Source organism: Arvicola amphibius, chromosome 7 (genome assembly GCF_903992535.2).
Source record: "Arvicola amphibius chromosome 7, mArvAmp1.2, whole genome shotgun sequence".
Taxonomy (NCBI): Eukaryota; Metazoa; Chordata; class Mammalia; order Rodentia; family Cricetidae; genus Arvicola; species Arvicola amphibius.
The window spans coordinates 90,988,716-91,014,110 of NC_052053.1; the positions used below are offsets into that span (position 1 = coordinate 90,988,716).

Below are 25,395 nucleotides of genomic sequence, written 5' to 3' on the forward strand. Positions count from 1 at the left end.
ATTGTTAGACAAGCGTACTCAGTTCTGAAGATGGAATAAACATGTATATTAAAAACACACAACAGAATATCATGACATAAACTCATGAGTGACAGACACAACATATATCCTAGTGTGGACAGTGTGTTGGCAACAGTGTATGCATATATGAGTGTGTGTGTGTGTACACAGATAAATATGTATTTATTTGTGCATATGTGTATTATGCATGTATGTATCATTTGAAACTTTAAACTGCATACTTAAAAGCATGCATTTGATAAACTTTATAATGCACATGCTATGCCCCAATGAAGATAAACAACACATAAATTAAAAATATCCTGTGTGTACACACACAAAGAATATTCAGTTTTCTGAGTCTGAGAATTTAAAGAGTGGAGAAGTTGAATAACTAAGGGATTACCTAACAGTTTCCTTTAGAAACAAGAAAGCCTAATATTAAAATTCATCATAAGTAAAAACTAGACTATGCTTAAGTCAGTTTAATTCAGAAAAGGCAGTTGAAAGCTCCTTTTAGCCTCCCACCGACTCTCGCCATCAAGGGTCAGAGAGTCTGGAGCATGTTTGCTCCCTCAGCCCTAGATACCCTGCACCTAGCAGGTCATTGGCTCTCCAAAGATACTTGTTAAAGACTACAGATCATTGGGACTCCATGGATATTTATTGGGGACTAAATACCTTGATTTGCTAATGTTGGAGAGACTCTACTAAATTCATATATATATATCACTGGAATGTCTAATTTTTCAGTACACCTACAAATGGAAGCTATATAAGGAAACATATTACACATCATAAACCTATCAATGAGTTTCTGGACAAACTGTACCTATGCTCAGAATCACAGACATCATTATCTTGCTCACCTGAAAAAGGGATCGTGCTTAGATACAAGCTTAAGCCCATCAATAAATGCACCATGCTGGTACTCTTACACATATTTATCTAACGGAAAACTCTTTTGAGTTCTTTAAACACAAATATATCATAAAGATAATACACTGTGATTCAACATATCTGTTACCTTCAGGTACTTTCAAAGCCAAGTTCTAATAGGTATACATATAGACCTGCTATTAAAAGCTATCTATCCCTTCAGATCGGCCAACTTGACTTGTTAAGCAAAGGCCATGCAAATGGAAAATCCATAAAATAATTTCTTCTATGTATTGCCAACTGGAATTTAGCTAAGACAATCCACTGGCATAGTATATGTTTTATTAGTAAAGCTATTGCTCACATTTATAGTTTTTAAATGGTCTAAAATAACACAACTAAGTAAAAAAATGTCTTCAATGTCCAATGAAAATTTCTGAACAAGGAGAGAAAACAGTAACCCACCCTTCATATTTTAAAGCACCATTTCGAAGTCATCATTGCTGAAACACAGAATTACTAAAATCAAGCAATTTACCTTTTAAGTTCCAAAGACATACATTTTTACTCCAAAGGTTTTCAAAACATTAGAAGAAGGGGGTGGGGACATGGAAAGTAGGCTTTTAAAAAACAAAGTGATTTTATTCATTGTTAGGATAAATCAGTGGCTGAGAAGCAGATGAGACAAGAGATGAAAATGCAATATTGCCTCTATTTTATTATAATTAGATATTTTAGAGCACAGATGAGTTTATTTTCATAATTAGTAGCTGGCATTGCTTTTACTAATTTGCATAAATAGTTGGCTATCAAGACAGTAACTTATTTGCAGGGCTCTTGAATTCTAGCATGGACAACAGGAAGCTCAACTCTTCAAATCAGCTCCTTTAATGTTATTACTAGCAAAATACAGTCTATAGGAAATAATCTTCAAGTCCACGTAGCTTGATTATCTCTTTCCAATTTGGCCAGTGTTTATTAATTCAGCATTAGAAGGCCAATGATCAAATCTATATGGGAAAAACACACATTAAATAAATCAAAAATAGCCTCTAACATCTAAAGGCCTAGAATAGATATTTGGCTCTACTAGTCCAACAAAAACAGTTCTGTAGGGAAAAAGAGAAAGAAATTGAGTATCCATGACAACCCTTATGATATACATCTCATCAGTCCTTGGCAGTTATCAAAAATGATAACTACCTCTTTTCTTGCTCATTCTCAACAGGCTCCACACCCTCCTACACACGCCTACACCATTCCACAAAACAAACTTCACAGAACACACAAATCAAACTCTCTGATGGTATCAAAAGGAAAATGAAGGACTTCCCAAAATGACTGCTCTGGGCAAAAAGAAAACTTAGTATGCCAACTGTTATCATCAAACAGGTATTCTTGGAGTAGTTTACCCCATATCTTCCTTCTCTAGCTCTAGCCATAGGTCAAAACTTGTGGTTCATCAGTTGACTCACTTGGCAAGTACTATGTATGTTCTCTATGTATTCACATTCATCTACAGGGAGAGAATGAAGTTAGAAACTGACCATGTCTTATAAAACACACTTCCAGTCTATCTTGAAGCTCTGGTGATCCAGAAACCACATCTTGCTTGGTAGCAATCATTTGGTGCAGAGAAGGGTCTCCTAACTCCAACAGGATATGGATACTCTAGTTTGCCAGTTTCTACCACCACCACCTAGCATTTTCTTCCTCTTCCTAGTTCTAGTCTTTATGATAGCTATGAGGTCTCTGTTGGCATCTGGGTTGGCAACTCCTGCTCCAAATTCAATTTCAAGGGAAAGTATTTGATCACTTGCCTCAGCATAGACTGCCTCCAAATAGACAAAAGAAAGGGGAATGGACCCAAACACACACTTAATTCTTAATCAGAAGCCATGGAAATAATGTCTAAAAGCTAGAAAATACTGAAAGAAAAACTTCTCTAGTCAGTCACTGCTGGATAAAACCTCACTTGCCTTTGGTCATATGGTGTGGGAAGTCTTATATATGTGTTGCTTTTATTGGTCAATGAATAAAGAAGCTGCCTTGGCCTATGATAGGATAGAGTAGAGCTAGGTGGGGAAAATTAAACTGAATGCTGGGAGAAGAAGGCGGAGTCAGGAGAAGCCATGCAGCCCAGCCAGAGACAGATGCCAGACAGAACCTTGCCAATAAGCCACAGCCACGTGGTGATACACATATTAACAGAAGTGGGTTAAATTAAGATGTAAGAGCTGGCCAATAAGAAGATAGAGCTAATAAGCCAAGCAGTGATTTAATTAATTCAGTTTCTGTGTAATTATTTCAGGTCTGGAAATCCAGGAATGAATGGGCAGCCTCCGCCTACAGTCAAATGCTGTTCAATGTCTTCCTAAGAGTAGAGTTACATCTGAACTCCTGATCAGTTCTATAGATTTTGACATCACAGAGCTTATTACTGTTCAGTCACTGAGCTTTTAAAGAATGACATGATCTGAGACATATCTAGTCTTTTCTAAGTGACAAACACTTAAAATTAATTTAAGATCTTCCTCGCTTTTGGCCTAGTATAATCTGCAACCATTTCCCTCTAATACACAGGACCAGGAAAAGACCCAGTAAAGGGGGGGTAGTATTGGAGACAGAATGCCTGGTCTCACCCCATTACTCTGGTACATCTTTGTTTAGTGGGTACAGTAATAAGGATAGCAGTAAGGGGTGCAAGCGTTTGAAGGAGAATGACTCCACTAATGACGTCACAACTGAAAAATCAAATCCTGCCTATTTCTGCACCATATCTACACCTAATTTTTTTTGACTTAGTTAAGTATTACTCAATTCTCTTGGCACCCATCATGTACAGCTTTGAACCAAAATCTGAGCTCACGCGATACGGCTGACAATAGTGGCCATAACACGGCCGTGTATACTTTTCTGGGGGATGTGGCGACTGAAACATGACCCTACACCCTATGCATCATGCAAACCAGTGTGGGCATTTTACAACAGAAGCGTGAAGTTTGGCTTACCCAGGAGACTGAACCTTAGGATATTAGGAGGGAAAGGAACATTCTGGAAAGAAGGAAGATCTAAAAAAAAGAAAAAAAAACCTCTCCGGAAGTGAAAAGCAATGTGAATTGACATAAAGGGCACCAGAGGCTCTAGAAAGTGTGGGCTGGCCGAGGTCACAGTGGGGCCAGGTTATATGTAAAACCTAAGACAGAAAACATCTTGAAAATGACTCAATGAGAAGCCGCCAAATGAGAAAGCTTTTGAGCTGATGAGCTACATGAGCAGATTTCATTTTAATTTCTGCTTTATTTTCACTTTTGGAGAAATGATTGATGGCAAGATAAGAAGGATTAGAGACTTTGAATCCCTTCCTCATGCAGCACATTATACTAAGCACGTCTGGACATTAACCAATGAAAATATTTGTCCTCTGCGTATTTGCAATCTATAGAGAAGAGCGGACCAATTTCCAATAAGTTGAATACAAGTTGTGAGAGAGATGCGTGGAGGGAGAGCTCAAGCCTGCATGTTGAGGACAGCATTAAGTAAAACAGGAGTTGTAAGTGTTAGTCTGGTGGGCAGAGGACGGGGAGAAGGGGCTGTTAAGAGAAAAGCAAAGTAAGCAGGGTTGCACGAGAAGCTGGTGGCGGGTTTGGCTGAAGTAGTAATTTGGCATCAGAGCTCCCAGGAAAAAGTTAAATTAGAAAAACAGGGCCCATTGAAGACAGCTCTAACAGTGAGGTGGCTAATCCTGTATCCCACGTGGTAGACAACAGAGTTTCAACAGGTTTCCCATCAGTGGGCTGACAGGAAGGGAAAAGGACCAGGGACACAGCCTAGGAAAGGATGACAACCTAATACGCTCTGCATGCAGACAGATGCAGAAGCCATTCTAGAGCCAGTCACAGAAGGCTCTCTCCACTTTTTTCCCCACCTTCGGAAGGGAAGCATTCAGGAGGATGATAGAAAGAAGTTTCTAGTGGGTGGTGAGGAAGATAGGGTGTTGGAACAGGAAACTGGTTTGTAGACAAATGACACTAAGTTTTGGACATACTGAGTGGACAGTCCGAGGTGACATTTATATAGATACATGTTACAGCAAATGTAAGGTGGCAGGCTGGAACTTAAGACCAAGCATCATCTGAGAGGCAGCCTGGAGGCAAGTACATGGAGATCACACATATATCTCAGCCAGGGCACATGGAGATCAGACGTGTATCTCAGACAGGGCACAGAGAGCACTGGTCAGGGATTTTGGACTTGATCCTCATTTAGAAGTCACCTAACATCTCTCTGAGTCTAGTTATCAATATCATTAAACACAGACACTGCCACCAGAGACCTCATAGTTGAATAGTGGATATTAAGGATGACCAGGCCACAAAGCACAGAGCACAGTGGCTGGCACACCAGTGAGGGTGACAACAGTGACCCACAGAAAGAAAGATTCTACATGCAAAAGCCCACAGGCACCCAAAACACCAATTTTAAGGGAGAAATAAAGAGACAAGAGGATGGAAGGGATAAGAGAGGAGAGAAAGGGTACACCCATATCCAATAGACCAAGTCATAGGCAGGGGTGGTTTCACCTATAAAGAGGTCTCTGGTCACTGGCCTCTTCCTTTCCCCACCTACTCTTATCCAAAAGTGTCAATCCAGCAACAGGGGTTGGGGTGATGGTTCAGGGTGGCACATTTCTGAGAATGAGCCCACCCAGACTTAGTACTAAAGGAGCAGGCAACCATCCAAGCTCACAGTGGAAAGGGCCCAAACACTCCCAAGGCCGTGTACAGAAAACACAAAATTGAAATGAGAGGTGATAATTCCACTGCCCAGCCCTCCGCTAAACATGGTGAATAACTCATCAGTCCCATCTTTTGGCCCTATCTCCACAGTCGAATTTACTCTCCATACTTGTGCCATTTGGCAACTTTTGAGGAAAACAGCAGTGCACTGCCCCGCCAAGACAGGGGAGCATTATCCAGAAGGGACAACTAGATGGATACACATATTCCTAATTTACCAATTAGCTTCTCCTTCACTCAGGCACAGCTAATCCAATTTGAGCCAATGAGCCAGGTCCTTTGAACTTGGGAATGGATAGGTGAGTTGAGCCACCCAAAGGTGTGAAGGCACGGCAAAGTATAAGAAACTTACCCACTCGTCCCCTCTCTTCCCTGAATACCTGTCAAAAGGCTGGCTTTGTGCACCAGCACCCCTACCACCTCTTTCTCCTCTTCCTCATCTCAATGTAATGTGCTTTTACTTTTATATTTTCCCCATGTTTGCCTGCTTCCAACTTTCCTTGTCTATCACCCAGTCTTAATATTCCCCCCACAAATACAAAAATTACAGCACTGAAGTAAAAAAAAAAAAGCAAGAAAGAAACACTCCAAAAATCTACAGTTAGTAAAATCAGGCAATTCTTCAATCATCTCTCCTTACTCTTCCATGATTGCCCAGGTGCTGATGATACCCCAAATTCAGTTTTGCATAAAACCCAGCAATTATGAGACACCTTTCCCTATCTCCCCTGTGCCTGAAACACACATCACAAGGAAGGTCTTAGACCTTCTTGCAATGAAGTAAGAAACATTTCTACACAGCATGTCTACTGCCAGAGACCCTGTTCCTGCTGGACACCACATGCATCATACATAAGGTCCAAGCAGGCTTTATGGGGAGGCAGAACCGTCCCCAACACTGAACACAGGGTTCATTGAAGGACAATGATCACAATGGCTTTTTAAAAATTTCTTTTACATGCCGTTAAAAGCAGTAAATTTTAATATGCCCTATACGTTCATCAGAACCAACAGTTCTGCTCACATACATGGGTAATTCAGAATGCACATTGACAGGTTGGTAGAATGATAAATAAAGTGGTCTATACCTTTACTTCTACCTACAGAAAGGAAGCAGAAGGTCCCGTTAAGGAGAGGAAGCATGGTGTCCACCATGGAGGCACAAGAGAGCGAGAGAGAAAGAGAGTGGACATCAGGACACTGAAGGCACAACGACAGGTAATACACATGGCAAATCTCAGGACAGACAGCACAGGATGTTGCCTCACATCATCCTCAGGAGGCAGCACAAAGCGAATGCATGGTGGGAGGCTTAAGGAACAAATGCCGGAGTCAGCCAAGCTGCATCCATCGGCTTCATGTTTAAGCTTCATCTCACTTGTTTCTTCTCAGTTATAGCCTTAGAAACATGGCAAATTCTGCATGCAAAAGCACTACACAGCCACGTGGATGTGAAATTGCACACATATAACCAATCTTAAAGAGCGTGATTAGGGAAAGTCTTTGAGAATCTCGATTTCCCGACATTCACATGAGACACGAGGACCAAGATGTGGCATACAACTCTAAGGGATGCACACACAACACACATAAATATCACATGTATTGGTGGACACCAAATATTAATTCTGCAGATTCAGTGGGAACCAGGCAGAAGCCCCTAGCTCCCATGTGCAGGGATTAAGAGAAGGCAGGGGGTACTGGTGGGAAGAAGAGTGGTGGGTTTTAAGGCGGTCATTGAAGGGATAAGAATGGATAAAGGGAAAATGGAAAAGAACGAGAGGACATGGAATGAAGTCAAATAGATTTCTTAAGTCAAATTAAGCCTCCAATAGCAACTTAAACCCTTAGTGGCACCATCACCCAGAAGAAGTCTGCATCTTTTCCTGAAGCTTGTTTAAAGAAGGAATTCACAGCATCTGTGTCTGCACGGTTCATTTATTTTCCCTTGAAGGGATACTAGCCTAGAGCATGGTTGGACTTGAATACTGCACAATGGCACATGTGGGGTTAGAGTAAGGTACGTGCTACAAAGTCTCCAAACACTGCTCATACCAACGTTGGAATCTAACCTTCCTATGGTGCATTAGTGTGCCTGAAATAAGTTAGGTTAAGATCAAGGGAGTCCCTCCATATCAGCCCACCTGCCCACCCTGTGATACTAGCAATATGGTATGTGCAGTACTTGGAAGCACTTGAAATGCTGGGAGGCTTCACGAAAAGAAAGCAGGAGCACAGCACTGGAGAACACAGGAGGAGGTCCTATCATAAGGACTCTGACGACCTGATATATGGTGTCACTTGTCATCGAGTGCAGACCATTAAATTCCAGCAATTCAAGGAACTCTGTCTTTCTTCAACAGGAAAACTTTTGTTTCACAAAGTATCCAAATACTAGGTCTATATCAAGCCCATCCTCTACGCATATTTACCTCCTAACACTTGGCATTGCGTCCCCTCACTAAGCTACAAGAACAGGCAGCCTTCATTCTAGCTTTTTTACCTAGCCCTAGAGGACTCACCTGACCCTCCCCTTCAGATATATATTGATATCTGTTCTCTACAAAACCAACACTGTCTTGAAATTTATAGAGCCCACACCTTGGCTCATGCTAAGGAACACACTTACATTAGAAAAGCAGCCTTAGTAATTCAGGATGCTCTCAACTGTCTTCCTCCAGCTGCTAAACAGTGTCTTTCAGTCCCGGGTGGTTACTTGACCGATGGCATCTCTCTTACGACCACACCATCCGATAGGTCAATTTGAGAGAGTAGGGGAAGGGAAATGACTGTGTGCTCTCCAAAGACCGAGAAAAAAAATCGTATGTGGAACTCCTCCACATCTTTCTTTTCTTGATCCTCCCAAAGGAACATTGAGTCTGATGTGTGTTTTGAAAAGAAACAGATAAGAAAAATTAAAGAATAGTCTTTTGGTGACAGGGCAAGGCAGGTAGACTCATCTTGCAATCGCCCCAAGGCTCGGAAGAAACACAATAGTAGCAATTGAACAGTGAAGCAAAAGACAATTTTAAGTGGGCTCGGTTCTCAGATCCTGATTTGGGCTGATAATGTGGAAAATTTTTACTGAGGAGAAAAAGGCTTCATTCACAACCCACCCCATGCCTAGCTGAGCTGAATTTCCTGCATATTTGAATATTTTAGGTTGCAGATGCTGAATTTACAGATCTTTATATGCAGTTTTCTTCAGGGTGTATAATGAGTTAGAATCCTACCATGAGGACATTAGCATGTTTTTTGGTGAATCCTTTTATTCTTTTATATAGAATTTAAAACAGAAAAAAAAAAGACCCCCAAGGGCTTCTTTTGACCAGGAAGGGTGGAAATGTCATCAAGATGGCAGCAGAATGGGGGGGGGGGGGGGGGGGAAATGCAGCAAATCTTTACCCAGTGTAAAGTTCAGGGAGAAACCCTGCTCCTTGTTCCCAAGCTGGTTCCCAGCCTGGGACCTAGGAGGAGCAGGAGGAAGTTAACTGCCTGGTTGCTCTGAAATTAGCTTCATTCACCCCCATTACCAATGTGTCATGCCTTGTTTCATGCTTCCCTCTTAGAGGCAGCCTAGCAGGGCCAGTGCCCTGCCTCACCCAGATCACAAATGGTGAGGAGGAGTGGAGAAGCTGGGAGTAGGAGGTGGGGCATCATGGTGCATCGGGAAAGGTGTTCCTCAGCAGCAGAGTGGCCCCTGCTCCCAGTCTGGCCCACAGCAGGAGGAACAGGCAGCAAATGGCCTTCTATGGAGGAGGCTCGGAATGACCAGGCAGAGGCACAGAGGCAAGCAGTTCAGGCATCTGCAGGACCACAGCACCTACCTTGTTCACTCATCATAAGGTGGGAAAGGCCTGAGCGGGGCGGGGGAGAGAAAAAGAGAAAGGGGGAGAGAGAAGATGGTTAAAATCCCAAATGCAAAGCAAAATTCTCATAATTGTTGCACAGAACGAAGTGTAGAAAGGACACATGCACACACACACACACACACACACACACACAGTAGCATGCAACACACCCTGAACACCAGCCCCCACACTGTGGGAGTAGGTTGGCCCTCTCCCTTCTAAAGAACAGGTTTCCATTTGCTGAATAATACCAAGGACTTCCTTTTTATTGTTATTCTTAGCAATCCATAGGATTTGTGAAGGATCTACCAAGATTAGGTCTCTGAGAAAGAGACTCAAAAGTATCGGGTTAACAGTTTCTTTCAAATTACTTGCATCAGTAATGCATGTTCACTATAGAAACTGGGGAAAACGCCAAGAGTAAAAAAAGAAGAAAAGAATGAGTTAAAAATCTCACTATCTAGAGGGTGACAACCATTTTTCCTATGCATTATATTGTTCTCTACATAAATTGGACCATACTGGATGCATCAACACACTTCCTACTTGCAAAGGTTGCTCAGATCACCTAGAACCATTTTCGCTTTAACCAGCGATACCCACACTCTGTCTTCTACCTCTTCAGCTGTACTAGAAAGTCTCTCATGTTTCACAAGAAAAGCCTAGCCCTGAACTGAATGGGCTAAAGAAGGCATACAAAATACCAGTACACAACTAACAGGACCTCTGGAGAGTTCTTACAGGGGGCAAATTCGGTTCTTCAGGGCTTCTCGGGACAAGGAAAGCATAAGCTCTGGTAAGTCTACTAATAGAAAAGGTTTCCAACTGCACAGTAGCCAACCACACCGGCTGTTTGCTCTTGCGCTGCTTCTATTAGCACGAAAAATATCTCACAAAACCCAGATCACCCCCCGAGAGCCTCTACTCAAAGCAGAACTCAGGGATATAGAGGATTAATAAAGGACAAAAAACCCTCTAAAGTATGGAAATCTCTAAATGTTTTTGGAGATTACTAGAGATTTAGAAAAGTAATCAGAGGCTAAATGTAGGTCAAGAAACTGACTTTTAAAAGATCAGTGATATATTAAATACATAGATATGCGTGCCATAAATGTCATGGAGTCTATTTTTTGAAACAAATTTCATTAAACTATAATCATATTTTTAAAGCTCAGGTCCTGGCACTCAGGGCGGTAGGACCAGGATTAGCACTCATGGAAGAATGAAATCGCGACAAAGCAAGGTTCACAATTTGCTTTGTTCACAAAAACTTTTTTGATTTTTTTTCTTTTTTTTTCCCTCTTTTCTTATTTTAGTTTTCAATGAGCCAGAGGAATAGAAGGAAGAGAGGAGAAGAAAGAAGCTTAGATTTTAGAGGACACACAGAAACAGCCTTTCCTCCATAGCTGATTCTTGGCGGCCAGGTCCTAGGGACCAGCATCAAGGTCAAGAGCACAGACAGGAAAGGATGTGGGGCAGGGGCTGGAGTCTGTGGAAATGAGGGTGACCGGAACACAACATCCAGAGGGTTTTGTCACCTTTGAGAAATAAGAGTAAAGACCAGAAAAGATATCTCAGAATAAAATAGGGTGCTTGAAGAGGTTTTTTTTTTTTGGGGGGGGGGGTCAACTGTTATACACACAAGACTGAAGGTGTTTATAGCTTCACCAAGAGCAGGAAGGTTATGGGAGATTCCACCTGATCCAAAAATGTATGTAAAATTTTCCAAATGAAGAGTAAATGGGCCGCTTGGTAGTAAACCCACCAGTGGGGCTCCAGCTAATGTACTTCCCAAAGCAAATAAAGTGTGAAGATACAGGACCGTACCCCAAGCAAGCTAAATTAGAATCCTGGGGTGGGGAAGGGGTTGGGGGTGCTGGCACAAGATCTGAAATTTAAATCAGTTGCTCACAGGATTCCCATGCTCACAGAAATTTGAAATTTATATGGTGGCATATAAATCAAATTTTAGTAAATTAAATTGCATGATAAATGTAGCTAGAGGAATTGGGTGTTTAATGGAACCCCACAGTGGATCTTCTAGTGAAGGGAAGAATCCTTTTAAAATGCAAATAACCTACCCCTGTGTTTCTTAAATTTCAGATATGTACTCGTCAGGTTTTATTAGGCTACCTACATAGTTGTAGCATTATCATCTAAGTAAAACGTTCATCTTCTTCCTCTTCTAAAAAAAAAAAAAAAGCTCAAGTCATGTATGAAGTCAGGAATGCAGTTATGGAATCCTAATGTCAAACTTTGGTATTGAAGAGATAAAGCAAAACAGACAAAACCCACCAGGAAACAGGTTGCAAGAAGAGAGGAGACCAAAATACGATTATTTTTTATTTTACTTTCTGTGAGGAGGATTTTACTTTATTCTCAAGAGATGCATATTAGTATATTTTCTTATTCAAACCTATCCTCAAAACTTACAGAATTAAGTAGCCAATAATTCCAAAGTACCCTGTTCTAGTCTAGAATTCTTTGTTTTTCTTTCTCTCTCAAAACACTACTTGCCATTTGAAATCTCAGCAATAATTCAAGAAAAAAAAGGGTCATGAGTTAAAGGAGGGGGCATAGGAAGGGTTGGAGGAAGGGAAGAAATGATATAATTATATCTTAATTTTAAAAATAGCAAATAAAAAAATTTTGGCTCCTTCAACTGCTCATGAAAGTACCAACAACCAACAGCTCAAGCTATTCAAATATTACTCTCTGCAAAGACTAGGATGAGGGGTATGGATACATGTGAGGGAAACACAGCATCCTTGGCCTCCAGGAATTGTCGCAGGGCAGGGGTCTGTGTGTTTATCTTCACAGGTGCACACAGATGGCTTGGTACTGGTACGTGACTGTGTAGAAGAGGATATTTAATAAGTGGCTCCAGAGCCAAATTAAAAGTTCATCTCTGCTACTTTATACCTTGTTACTTTAAGAAAAGAGAGGAATGTTTCTGGACTTTGATTTTTTTCCTATCTAGAAAATACAGATAATAATGATTACTTCATACATTGCCTTGAGTTTTAAATATACTTATAGAAGTCTATGCCAGTGATTCTCAGCCTTCTTAATGCTTCCACCCTTTAAGACAGTTACTCCTGTTGTGGTGATTCAAACCATAAAATTATTTCATTGCTATTTCATAACTGCATTTTTAATTATTGATTTTATTGAGCTCTACATTTTTCTCTGCTTCCCTCACTGCCTCTCCCCTCCCCCTTAAACCTTCTCCCATGGTCCCCATGCTCCCAATTTACTCAGGAGATCTTGTCTTTTTCTCCTTCTCATGTAGATTAGATCCATGTATGTCTCTCTTAGTGGCCTCTTTGTTGTCTTGGGTTCCTGGGATTGTGATTTGTAGGCTTGTTTTCTTTGTTTTATGTTTTAAAACCACTTATGAGTGAGTACATATGATAACTGTGTGGGTCTGGGTTCCCTCACTCAAAATGATGTTTTCTAGCCCCATCCATTTACTTGTAAAATTCAAGGTGCTGTTATTTTTTCTGCTGTGTAGAATTCCATTGTGTAAATGTCCCACATTTTCCTTATCCATTCTTCGGTAGGGGGCACTTAGGTTGTTTCCACATTCTGGCTATGACAAATAATGCTGCTGTGAACATAGTTGAGCACATGTCTTTGTGGCACGATTGAGCATCCTTTGGCTATATACCCAAAAGTGGTATTGCTGGGTCTTGAGGAAGGTTGTTTCCTAATTTTCTGAGAAATTGCCACCCTGACATCCAAAGGGGCTGTAGCAGCTTGCACTCCCACCAGCAATGGAGGACTGTTCCCTTTCCCCACATCCTCTCCAGCATAAGCTATCATCAGTGTTTTGTTTTGTTTTCTTTTATCTTGGCCATTCTTACAGGTGTAAGATTTGTTTTGATTTGCATTTCTCTGATAACTAAGAATGTTGAGCATTTCCTTAAGTGTCTTTCAGCCATTTTATATTTCTTTGTTGAGAGTTCTCTGTTTAGGTCTATACTCCATTTTTAATTGGATTATTTATTCTTTTGATGACCAATTTTTTGAGTTCTTTGTATATTTTAGAGATCAGACCTCTGTCTAATGTGGGGTTGGTGAAGATCTTTTCCCATTCTGTAGGCTCTCGTTTTGTTTTGTTGACCGCGTTCTTTACTTTACAGAAGCTTTTCAGTTTCAGGAGGTCCCATCTATTAATTGTTTCTCTCAGTGTCTGTGCTACTGGGGTTGTATTTAGGAAATGGTCTCCTGTGCCAATGTGTTCAAGTGTACTTCCCACTTCCTCTTCTATGAGGTTCAGTGTGGCCGGCTTTATGTTGAGGTCTTTAATCCATTTGGACTTGAGTTTTGTGCATGGTGATAGATATTGATCTATTTTCATTCTTCTACATGTTGATATCCAGTTACGCCAGCCCCATTTCATAACTGCCATTTTTGTGCTATCATGAATCATAATGTAAATATCTGATATACAGGATATTTGATATGTAACTCCCAGTGAGGTTGTGACTCACAGGTTGAGAACCACTAGCCTATGCCTACATAGGATATGAACTATAAAAATATATGAACACACAGAGAAACATTTACCTATTTAGTATCCGACACTCAGTATATATTTGACAGTTGAATGAAGAATGAATAGATGGTATCTAATAGATAAGTATCAAGTTATGAATCCATGCAATAATGAGTAGAGACTGATGCCGCATATTCAGAGAAAGTTCCTGCAAGGCCAGGAGATTTTAAATACACCTTCAAAAATGGCTTAAGGACTGAGGGTATGGTTCATTTTTACCTCAGTCTTGTGAGCACAAAGACCCGAGTTGGAGCTTAAGAACCCACAAAAAAAATGCCAGACATGCTGGCTCATACTCATAATATCAGCACAGGGGAAGCAGAGACAGGAGGATTCCTGAAGCTCACTAGCCAGTCAGTCCAGCCTAATCTGTCAGCTCCAGGCCAATGACAGACAGTATCTCAAAGGAAATAGACAGTTGAAGTTTTCCCTGTAAGCACATAAGTGCACACATATTCATACATACACATGCAGTAAAAATGGTTTAAGATGTGGTGAAAGTAGTACCATGACCTCCCAAGACCACCCTGTTCTCCTTTCCAGAAAGAAAGGCATTTCTGGGTACATGATAAGCATGTAATAATATACTATATGGAAAAAAAGAATGCAAACGTATTATTAGCTTATATAAAAACCAGATAATCCTAATAATCCAAGCATGGAAGTCATAAGTTTCAAGACTAAAGAAAATTAACTTGATCTTACAGCTGATGGGAGACACTGGGGGTTCACGGGCAGGCAAATGACCTGGAGAAAGCAATGTTGAGGAAGATTACTATTGCAGTAGCAGGGATGAAACAAATTAAGGGAATAAGACAAAAGAAGAAAGATCAGTCAGAGGCAAAGGACCCAGTGATTCTCAAATAGCAGAGACAGAAAGGGAGAAAAGGATTTAGCAGACTTTGATGATGAAGAAGATGCTATGAGGAGAGGCAGATGAGCGATGGGGAAATGGAAAAGCAAGAGAAGAACTAAAGAAAGTGAAATGAGGTGGGGAACGATATTTGGAGTGGTGGGAGATAATGAGTTCTCTATTAGACATGATGAAGTTGGAGAGAAAGAGTTTTCAAGCAAAAATGTCCACTGGGCATTTAGCACCATAATGAAATGATCTGAGAAGGGGTTCAGTTGAATTAAAGGACTGAAAACACTCTCTTCATGCCATAGGAGATAAGTAAGTGGAAGAAACATGAAGGAAAGGGGGTAGAGCTCCGTCTTACCCTGGTAAGGGTGGGAGGGTGCTGAGGTAGTTTTCTATGTGCTCAACATTAAAATATTCTAATTATATATTTAAAAATAGAACTAGATGGCTTCCAACATAAATTACAGGAAAAAAAGTTCAAAAAAATCTTAAATGAGAGGCACGTAATTAGCAAGAAAGGAAGTGAAAGCCAGACTATATTTAGGCTACATGTATGGTTGATGTGGAATAGGTTAAAATGAAGATGGGCTTTCTGGTCAACCTCAGAGGAGTGTCAAAATGCACACTAACATCAGTTATCCACATGATTACATCCAGCCTCAGAACTAGCTTGCTGGCTTTGGCTGAAACATGGCATTTATTCTGGATCTGACATTCCAAGGCTGTTATAAGGACACAGGTTGAGTCAAGAACTCATGGGAACAAAGGGAATTATAACTTTTAAAACAACCCCGTCTTATATTTTAGATGTGAACACATACTAAATTACAACTCAAAATTTAGCTCAATAAAAACTCACATAAGGAGCAGGAGATAGGATTAAGTGACCCTTTGATAGGCAATACATTAAGAGTTGCTAACATAGGATTCTTAGGGAGCTACAGTACCTTTAAAATATTTACAATAATAATAGAAGGAAAGAAAGTATCTTCAATCTGGACACTGACAAATGCTACTCTAGCTGGATCTAGCAATATGCTGGACCCCAACAAGGTATCTGATACAAAATAACTCCCTCATAACTTGCTTTAAATGTTATTTATGTCTGCATATCTGTGATATTCAGCTTCCCAGAGTATATACTGGAATAAAAGAAAGAAAAGATCACCAATGAGTAAGACATGTAAAGTTGAAATTGCCTTAGAACAGACTGTAAATCATATGTAAAGCATATGCAAAATATACATATGGTTGCCTAAACTATATGTTATACCCTTTGGGAAAACTCCCGTGGAGATAGCTGATTTTGCTACTCAGGAAAAATGGAAATAGCTGTCTAAGTCATTTGTAATCTAAGTCATTTGTAAAAAATCTAAGTCATTTGTAAGAAGCTGTGGTCATGATGAAGCCTGTCATGAGAATGACTAATATAGAGAATAGAAACCATTTATTGAAACAGGCAAGAGTTCAGAAACCAGGCCAGAAGCTGAAGATCTCCGTTATTTAAGTTAATGTTATCTCAAACCAGGATCAACCCATCTACATGAGATGATTTTCCATCCATCCTTTCTTCCTTCCTTCACCCTGGCTGGGTAGTTGGGAAAGTAGTTCAAGAAAGACTAGAGGAAGAGAAAAAATTCAGGAGGGAAAATACAATATCTCTTCTAAGCCTTTAAATTCATTCACTTTCAGGATAACTTTTATCCAAGTGAAAAATTCCCATTAATCATCTTTCTTTCTATACCAAATAAGCAAGATTGAACGTCACTAATTGCTGCAAGCATCAACATTACATTTTTGTAATTACCTAAAATCAGAAAGTAATGAAAACATTCACCTGTTTTTTTTTTTCAGAACTAAAGAGACAGTGAAGATGGAAAGGTTGACAAAACGCAAGACTAACATGATCTAGTCTCTAGAGTGAGATGACTGCAAATTTGCGAGAATGGAAGAAAAAAAGTCTCACGCTAATATTTGCATTTTAAAGAGGGAAGTGTGTGTGTGTGTGTGTGTGGTCTATTTCATTCTTTCCCTTTTGTGTGTTTGTAGTAGGTATGCATGTGTGCACATCCGCATGTGGGGTCTGAGGCTGAAGTCAGGAAACATCTTCAGCCACAGTTCTACCTTAAGCAATGAAGCAGAATGAAGCAGTGTCTCTCAGGCAAAGCCAGAGCTCACCAATATGGCTAGTCTCACCAACCAGCTTGTTCTGAGGATGCCCTGTCTGCACTTTCAGAGGCTGGAATTACAGTTGGGCCACAACATCTGCCAACATAGATGTGGATTCTAGTGTTCTGGAGATCTCAACTCTGATCCTCATTCCTGAAGAGTAAGTGTAAGTAATAAGAGTAACTCAGCCCCAGCCCAGGGCTGACCCATGTTATGCTCAGTGGCTTAAATGAGAACTCATAACTTGCCATCTGGATGTTGTGATGACCTACAGCTCAGATAAATAGCTAATTTACTGGCTACTAGAAAGGGGATCTAAAAGTATAGGAAGAGACAAGCAAGAAATTTAATTTTAAGGACTAGGCTTGGTGGTGTGTGCTCACAGGGAGCACACAGAACTCAGGGAGCTGAGGAAAAAGGATCATAAATTTGAGGCTAGCTTAGGCTACATAGAGTCTCAAAAATATTAAGGAAAAGATATAAATTCTGGCATTTAAGCACAAACCCATATCCCCAACACTCCAGAAACTGAAAATTTTTTAGTCTTCCCTCTCCTCAGCACTGACTGTTAACAGGGTTTAGGGTCAAAGGATGGGGTCATACGTTAGGAAGGGAGTGAGCCAGGTGAATAGAGGATAACTAGAATTCTGAGGAGCCCAAAGTCATGGCAAACATAGAATGGCTGAAAGGACTTGCATGTTCACTTAGATACTTGAAAGCTGGGTGAAGATATGTCAATATCATTATAATATGCTACTGTCAATCATGCTAAAAGTTGTACATGCAATATGAAGAGGCATCCAACATGAACAGAGAGTAGAATAAGGAAGGCAGCTCCATGTGCAAGACATGCAATAGAAGAAGATACATGGGAGGCTGTAAGAGCTAGCTACCCCAAACCCCTGAAACACAAAGATATGCAAACACAAAGAGATCAAGCAACATAGTGCGTGGAATCAGATGACATTGATATTTGGCTCATTCTGACCTTTATAAAATAATAATTTAATTGGTTTAAACTATTATTCTAAGAACAGTACCCATGACCACAATGGTAGTTGTCAAGGAGAGCCTACTACTGCTCCAGCTGAGCTATACAAGCTTCCAGATGATTACGTAAGAGCAATCCTAAGATAACACATGAGAATTCCTAGCTTTTCCTTAAGTGTGACAAAGTGCTATGGATCAGTTGACGTAGTATAGTCGTGGTGGTGGTAGTGGTGGTGATGGTAGTGGTGATGGTGGTGGTGGTGATGGTGGTGGTGGTGGTGATAGTGGTGGTGGTGGTAGTGGTGGTGATGGTGGTGGTGGTGATGATGGTGGTGATGGTGGTGGTGGTGATGGTGGTGGTGATGGTGGTGGTGGTGATAGTGGTGGTGGTGATGGTGGTAGTGGTGATGGTGGTGGTGGTGATGGTGGTGGTGATGGTGGTGGTGGTGATAGTGGTGGTGGTGATGGTGGTAGTGGTGATGGTGGTGGTGGTGATAGTGGTGGTGGTGATGGTGGTAGTGGTGATGGTGGTGGTGATGGTGGTGGTGGTGATGGTGGTGGTGGTGATGGTGGTGGTGGTGATGATGGTGGTGATGGTGGTGGTAGAGAAGGGATCCTGATACTGGCTCTTTAAGCAGGGGCCAGCTAGACTCTTGCCTCTGAGTTTTGTCTTTTTATGATGCCACTGTGTTTAATCCCCATCATCTAGCCTTGTGTAGGGTAGTAGATGAATCAGATAATCATTGTTTGCCTCTTGACCACCCTTGTTCTGATAGCATGGTGGCTGGATGGAACAGAAAGTGTTGCTTCTGATTATCACTATGAGTCACTGACAGCATCAATATGGCATAATCACAGGGTCAAAGACCTTTACAGCATTCTCCTGATCTGTTCTTTCTGTTAGAGGCCAGAAGTAGCAAGATTTTCTCATGAATGAATGCCAGAGATAGCAAAGAGATAAAAGTAGTCATGCTTTTCTCTCTAAGGGTTAAAGGATCAACAAGAATGACTTTTAGAAAAGACTCATCCCACAACAAAGTCCTTGATCTCCCTGTCACGAACTTCTCTGAAATCGCTTCTCATTCATGAATAACACAAGACCAGAAAGATCAGTTGATGCTCCCAATGAAAGAACTGCATCCAAACAGACCATGGTGTGCCAGATTTAACAGAATCAAAGGGTGGCCCCATGCTAAGAGAAAGACCAACTGAGCAAGTCCAGGAAGTGGGGAGAAATGACTTCGCAGTACACACAAAAATAGTAAAGGTCTTCACTGACTTCAAGTTCCATTTAACACTAAAGTTATCAAAAGGGAAAGTTAAAGGGTTTGCTGCTGCCCTGAATGGGTGCAGAATCTAGAACAAGGGCAACAGAGCAGTCTATCATGAATTGATCCCAATCATGCCCATAGTACTGTACGCTACGTGAGCATCCTTCTTCAGAATAGATATAGGAAAAAGATGTCATTTTTCAAGAAACAATGACATAGATGAAAGAATAAAAACCCTTAGATGAGAATGGCCAAATAAACTGGAGATGTTTTAGTACTTAGAAAAGAAACTCCTCAAAGACAAAAAGCCTTGACTTCAAACACTTAGAGTGTAATTAGATCTGTTCTATGGATCTCCAAGGGCTGGAAGTCGCACAGGTGCGGAAAGCTGTAGCAACTAACGAAAAGAAAGAGCTCTCAAATATTCTGCCCTGCTGGAACAGAATGAAAAGACCAAGGGATCAATGAGCTGCTCATTGCCAAAGGGGTTCAAAGTATGCCTGAATAAAATTTTACACAAAGGATTCAAAACTTTGCTTCAGAGTCTTGATGACCCATTGGGCCTCTTCCGCCCAAAACAAAATGATTCTAACAGGATTGTGTGGCAGGCAGTGGGCATATAGCACAGAGAAGTCTCTACCCTCAAAAAAATGAAACTCTCCCTGCACTATGGGAGCCCATTGGGGCACAGGGGGGAGGGAGAGGCTGGCTAATTGTGTTGGATGGTACCTATACCGCCTGGTGTCCTAAATGTTATTGGGACACAAAGGGGGCCTACTCTTCCTGTTCTCTTTCTTTCTCCCTCCTTCCTCTCACATCCATGTGCAGAAATTAAAGCTTAAGGGTGAAGCTCCACAGCCGCCACCGTTCAGATGACTTTCTTCCAAGCAATGGTTCTCTAACTTCGGCTATCTCAGGCTCACCTGGGAGAACCCTTTCTGTAATGAGACTGGCTCTCCTTTATTAACTCTCCAGGCCATTTTGGTGCTTGGCAAACCTCTGCTCTCTGCAATCTAAAGTGTAATTGAAAGACAAGCTCTACCTCAAATTGTGAGGTATGGGGTAAAGTTAACGTTTCTGTACCTCTAAGTCCTCTACCTCTCACCTATGAAACATGTCCCCCACCCCGGGAAATGCTGTGGTGATTGCAGGCAACAGCACAAATAAAGCGCATGGCCCAGTTCAAAGTCCGAAGTAAGGGCTTGAACCCACATAGCGCCTGTCAGTTTAGAAGACTGATCTATTCAGGGCACTCTCTGACCCCTCCCACATCCCCCCAGCATCTTGATTGACTAATGGATTTGAGACAAATCTTCCTATGTAGCTCAGGCTGGCCTTGAACTGGCAGTGTTCTTGCGGCAGCCACCCGAGCGCCCTGAATTATATGCGCTCGCCAGCCAGCCAGGCCCAACACATTTGTCTACTAAGCTGGCAGCACTAGGGGACCCTTGCTCACTGCATCCTCAGATGCTTTCATTTGTGCGCACAGTCAGCAAAGCTGCTCCACACGGGAACTCACTGTCCTGGACTCTGGGCTACATTCCATCTCCCACCCCTCCTGAGGCCTGGCCCAGCCAACTGGCCATTATAGCCTATGTCCTTACCAGACCTCCATGGCTGGTCTAAAGCCTGATGGGGTCTCTGTGAACAGGCTGTGTGACTTAGCTAGCTGAGGTGGAGGTTCTCTAGCCCCATTCCTCCAGAGAATAGCTGTGCTGTGCTATTCTCATCAATGGTGTCCTGAGTAGCACAGATCTCTGCATGTGTTTTCCCATATACCACAGGATGCTTGGGACTCACTGTCCTTTACTACTAAATGCTTCTGCTGCCTCTCATCATTGAAGCAACAAAGAAGCACCCCCACGCGAATTCGATGAGCTCAGACCATGGGAGGCTCTAGGACATTTCTCTAACTCTCATCTTGCCCTGCAGAAATAACTGAAATGTGACTAAATTCATCATGCAGTCATGTGGTTGCCTTTTTACTCGCCCTCCCTTTCCTCTTCTTTCACTTCCTTTTCCTCCCACCTTCCTCTTTCCTTTCCTCCCCTTTGACAGAGTCTTGATATACAGTATAGTCTGACATCAGACTCCTTATGTGGGCCAGGCTCCCCTTGATCTCATGATCCTCCTGCCTCAACCTCCTTAGGGCTAGGATTCCAGGCATGTTCCACAACCACTGGCATGGGTCTGCCTTTCTAAGGCAGGAAAGAAGAAGATTTTAAGTCTTTAGAGATAAAGCCTCAAGACTATAATTTTAAGATAGCCAAAGAGAAAGATAGTCTTAGAAATAGCACCTTCCCCGATATACTCATCACATAGAGCTATGGGAGCCAAGAGAGTCTTCCCGGGCCTGTACTGGCCAACTGACTGGGAAGTAAGCAGGCCCAGCCAAGGGTTCCTTCCAATCTAATAACACACTGCAGAGGTGGATTTCTCTGTAACCTGGACCTCCCACCAAGCTGGGCCTAAGAAGACCATTGCATAAAAATGAGTTTTGTCTTATGGCGACTCCTATTGAAAAGCTGACCTCCATAAAATCATAGGGAAAACTAAGGACCGAGTCCTGTACACTATTCATTCCCTCAGGAAGGATCTGTGGTGTGTCTGCCATGGGCTGGCACTCTTCTAAGCTAAGAACACACAGTAATAAACAGGGGTGAACTTTGTGGCATGTTTGCTTTGGTGGAATTCCCTTCAAGATGTCTCCATGACCATAGAGACAAGACCTTATGATGTGTTCTTCCAACTTTTAATGCGCTGTTAGTGGTTGCTTAACAAACTTGAGTCAGCTTGTTCTTGAGATAATATACACCTAGTAAAAGAATCTACCTTCTGGGAGTGTCTAAAGAATTATTAAATAATGCATGCAAAACTTAGCATTTCGGTCCTTGGCTCAAAATACAAGATGAATAAATGTCAAGCGTTTTTGGTAGGGAGGTAATAAGAGAAAAATCAAGTGGGATTATTATTCAAAATAATGGGAAAGAAGAGACAAAGTACGTTCCCGTTGTACTGAAAGCATGGACTGTTAGTCTTGGTGATAGGAAGACATTCTTTAAGTTCTCCCGTGTCTCAGCCAAATGATCTGGTCATAAGCACTCGCAATGGACAGAGTCTGAGAGCACCTCTGTCTCAAATCCTTCACATTCAAGAAAAGAGACCAGTTATCCTGGAAGGCTACATTCTTATCCAAGCATACACAAGTCTTGGATAAAGTGGCAACTGTGCAGAGGGAACCTTGGATGTGAATTGAATCCTGGCATCTACCATACCTCTTTCTGACCTCGAGCAAAGGACCTGGTATCTTGGAGCCCAGGATTCTTCATCTCTAACGTGGTAAGGACCTGACACATGAGTCCCTTTGTCCCCTTTTACTGTGATCCTGTTATGTTTGGTGGCCATACACAGGATCTAAAGACACCTCTAGACTAGAAGCATAAAGATCAAGACCCAAAAGAGAGGTGTGTGACAGGGGGTGGGGGCATCTGGTATGTGTGGAGAGGATCTACATCAGACACAGGGGCATACATCTGGACATTAAAGAAAGCAAGATAAAGGCAAAGAAGATGTTGTTTACTTGAGTTCAGGATTTTTAGCCTTTGTAAATCTTCATCTACAAAACAGGAACTTTTATTGCAAAGATCAAATGAGACTTAGTATAGCAGTGGCTGTACATTGCTTACCGTGTAACTGTGTTCTAAGACTACATGGGGAACTCGGTTTGTAAAGCTAAGCATGAGCTAAGCATCCTCATTATCCCCATTTTACAGACCAGAAAGTGGAGCCCACAATGGGAAAGTAATGTGAACAGGGCAGATTGCTTTAGTAGAGTCAAGAGGTCAGTTTCAGCATCTGGCTAAGAGTCTGGGTTTCATGTAACCCCAGGTGTCCGAGTCTTTTCTTAAAGGGACAGATGCTCTTTTAGGTTTACTCAGTTCAGGCTTTGTAGCTCACAAGCAGCCCAGAGAGTATGAGGGGAGTGAGTATAGCTGTGCTCAGATAAAAATTTTATGACCAGCAAAAGCCAAACGTCACAAAGGTTTTCTGTTGCCAATTATACTTTTGATGGTTCTTAACCACTGCAAAAATGTCAAGCTTCTCCTTGATGTTTGCCAAACCCACTCCAGCCCACACTGTCTCCCCTGCAGTACCTAAGCTGCTGTACAGAAAAGTGGTCAACAGAGACCACTCAGGGGTGGACAGATGCTCACTATTTCCCATCCCTTATCTCCTCTATCCTGCTCCTCCTATGAACCAGACCAAGAAGGTGGCCATGCAGCATGCATCCTAAGAGGTGAGGACTGAGGTTTCAGCAACGTGCACCACAGCTTCCTCAGTACAGATAACCCAGGTGGTCCCAAAGGGAAGAGAGGCTAGAAATCCAATGCCAGTGTTGGTCACAAGTTAATTCATTGACGCTTTGGGCCTTAGATAAAATAATGATTCTGCCTCCGTATCTCCAGGTGGGCTCTGAGCATCTGCTTCTATACTGAACTCTTAGAAACGCCAGTAATGCTGGTCCTGTTGCCACACGTGGGGCCTCCACAGCTTCCCCTTTGTGTCTGCAAGTTTGAGTCACACATGTATGCTGTCTCCTAACCGCAGGTTCACATCAGCATCCCTCAGCTGGACTGAGCACTCCCTGGAGACAAGGCAATGTGCGGACAGATAACTAGGTCCCGGAGCTGACTTACACTGGAGTGGAGAGGCAATGAGGTCAAGAGTCAGCAGACAATGGAAGTGGCAAGCGACACGGTTACTTTGGTTAGTTCGTTTGGAAGCAGGAGGAGATCAGGCTAAGGGGCCCCTGCAGACAGCAGCCCCTCCTCCTGTGCTTGCCTAAGCCCTGATGGACAGAGCAAGAAGCCTATTTCCTCACTGGGCCTGCGAATAACTAGGGCACATCCACAAGGTCACAGTTATTCATTTAAATTCCAGCTCTAATCAGCAGGCAGAGCCTGAGAAATTATCCATTCTGAGGGGAGAGGCTGACAGAGAGCATCATAAACAACCCTTAGGCAGGAGTGAGGGGTGCCGAGAGAGGGGTGTAGAAAGAAGGGTATTTTCCACTACTGTCCCCTCTCTTCACATCCCAAGTGCTTACTCCCTCTCCTAGCAGAGAGTTCTGGAACATTCAAAAATGGATAGAAGGTTGAGGGCAGAAAAGGGATGGCACTGCCTACTCACATGCTATCCAGGGAGACCAGTGATAAATCCCAGTGAGCAAAAGTAGATGAAAAGACCTAATAGGGTCACTTCGGGAAAATAAATGGGTTGGTTATATATCTTTCCTTAACTGCAATGTTTGTGCTCCTTGAGCAATACACCCCTAAGCTCTACTGTGTCTCAGGACCCTATACAGCCAGATGGACCCTAATGATTATGATCAGTCCTGTCCAATAGACACTTACTAGGCTCTATGTGCTTTGTACTCTGCATGGATACCGTAGTACAGACACAAGTAAGACATGATGCTGGCCCACAGGACCACTATGGAAATGTGGGCGCTTTAAAAGAACAAGAGCACAGACTCTGATGACAACTGAATTCTAAGGTTCTGGTCTAGTCACTGTCAGGAGGTGACCATGGACCTGTCACTGGAGCTCCCCACGGCTTCTCATTTGTGGTGCACATAGTAATGCCCACCAGGAGAAGTTAACATGAAGATGCAAGAGAACGCTCAGCCATCTTCCCAAGATCCGCAGGTGGTACTAGAAAGGTTCGCTGTTGTTTTTATTATCCTGGATCCCTTTGCCTAGCCTAGGGTGAGAGGCTTTGAACTTGCCCCCTGTTGCAATATGGTGGAACTTGCCTGCTCTTTTGATCCAGGTATCCAGGACTCAATGTCCGGAGTCCCCAGACTGTCTCAGGAACTCTGGGAAAGGCTTTTCCTACAAGTCTTATCTCAAACTACACTCTGCAGTAGGATTATTTCCAACCAATGTGCTCAGCATCTGAACTGAAATTCACCAATTAATCAATCATCCCTTTTATAGTCTTCGAGTGGCTT

At 42.1% G+C, this 25,395-nt stretch overlaps 1 protein-coding gene across 1 annotated transcript in view; it reads right to left on the reverse strand.

The window, feature by feature from the left end:
• Nrxn3 (neurexin 3) overlaps nucleotides 1-25,395 on the reverse strand; it is a 1,492,393-nt gene that overhangs the window by 1,428,228 nt on the left and 38,770 nt on the right. Inside the window, 1 exon segment of the mRNA XM_038336206.1 lies at nucleotides 9,506-9,535. Coding sequence (XP_038192134.1) covers nucleotides 9,506-9,535 — 30 coding nt within the window.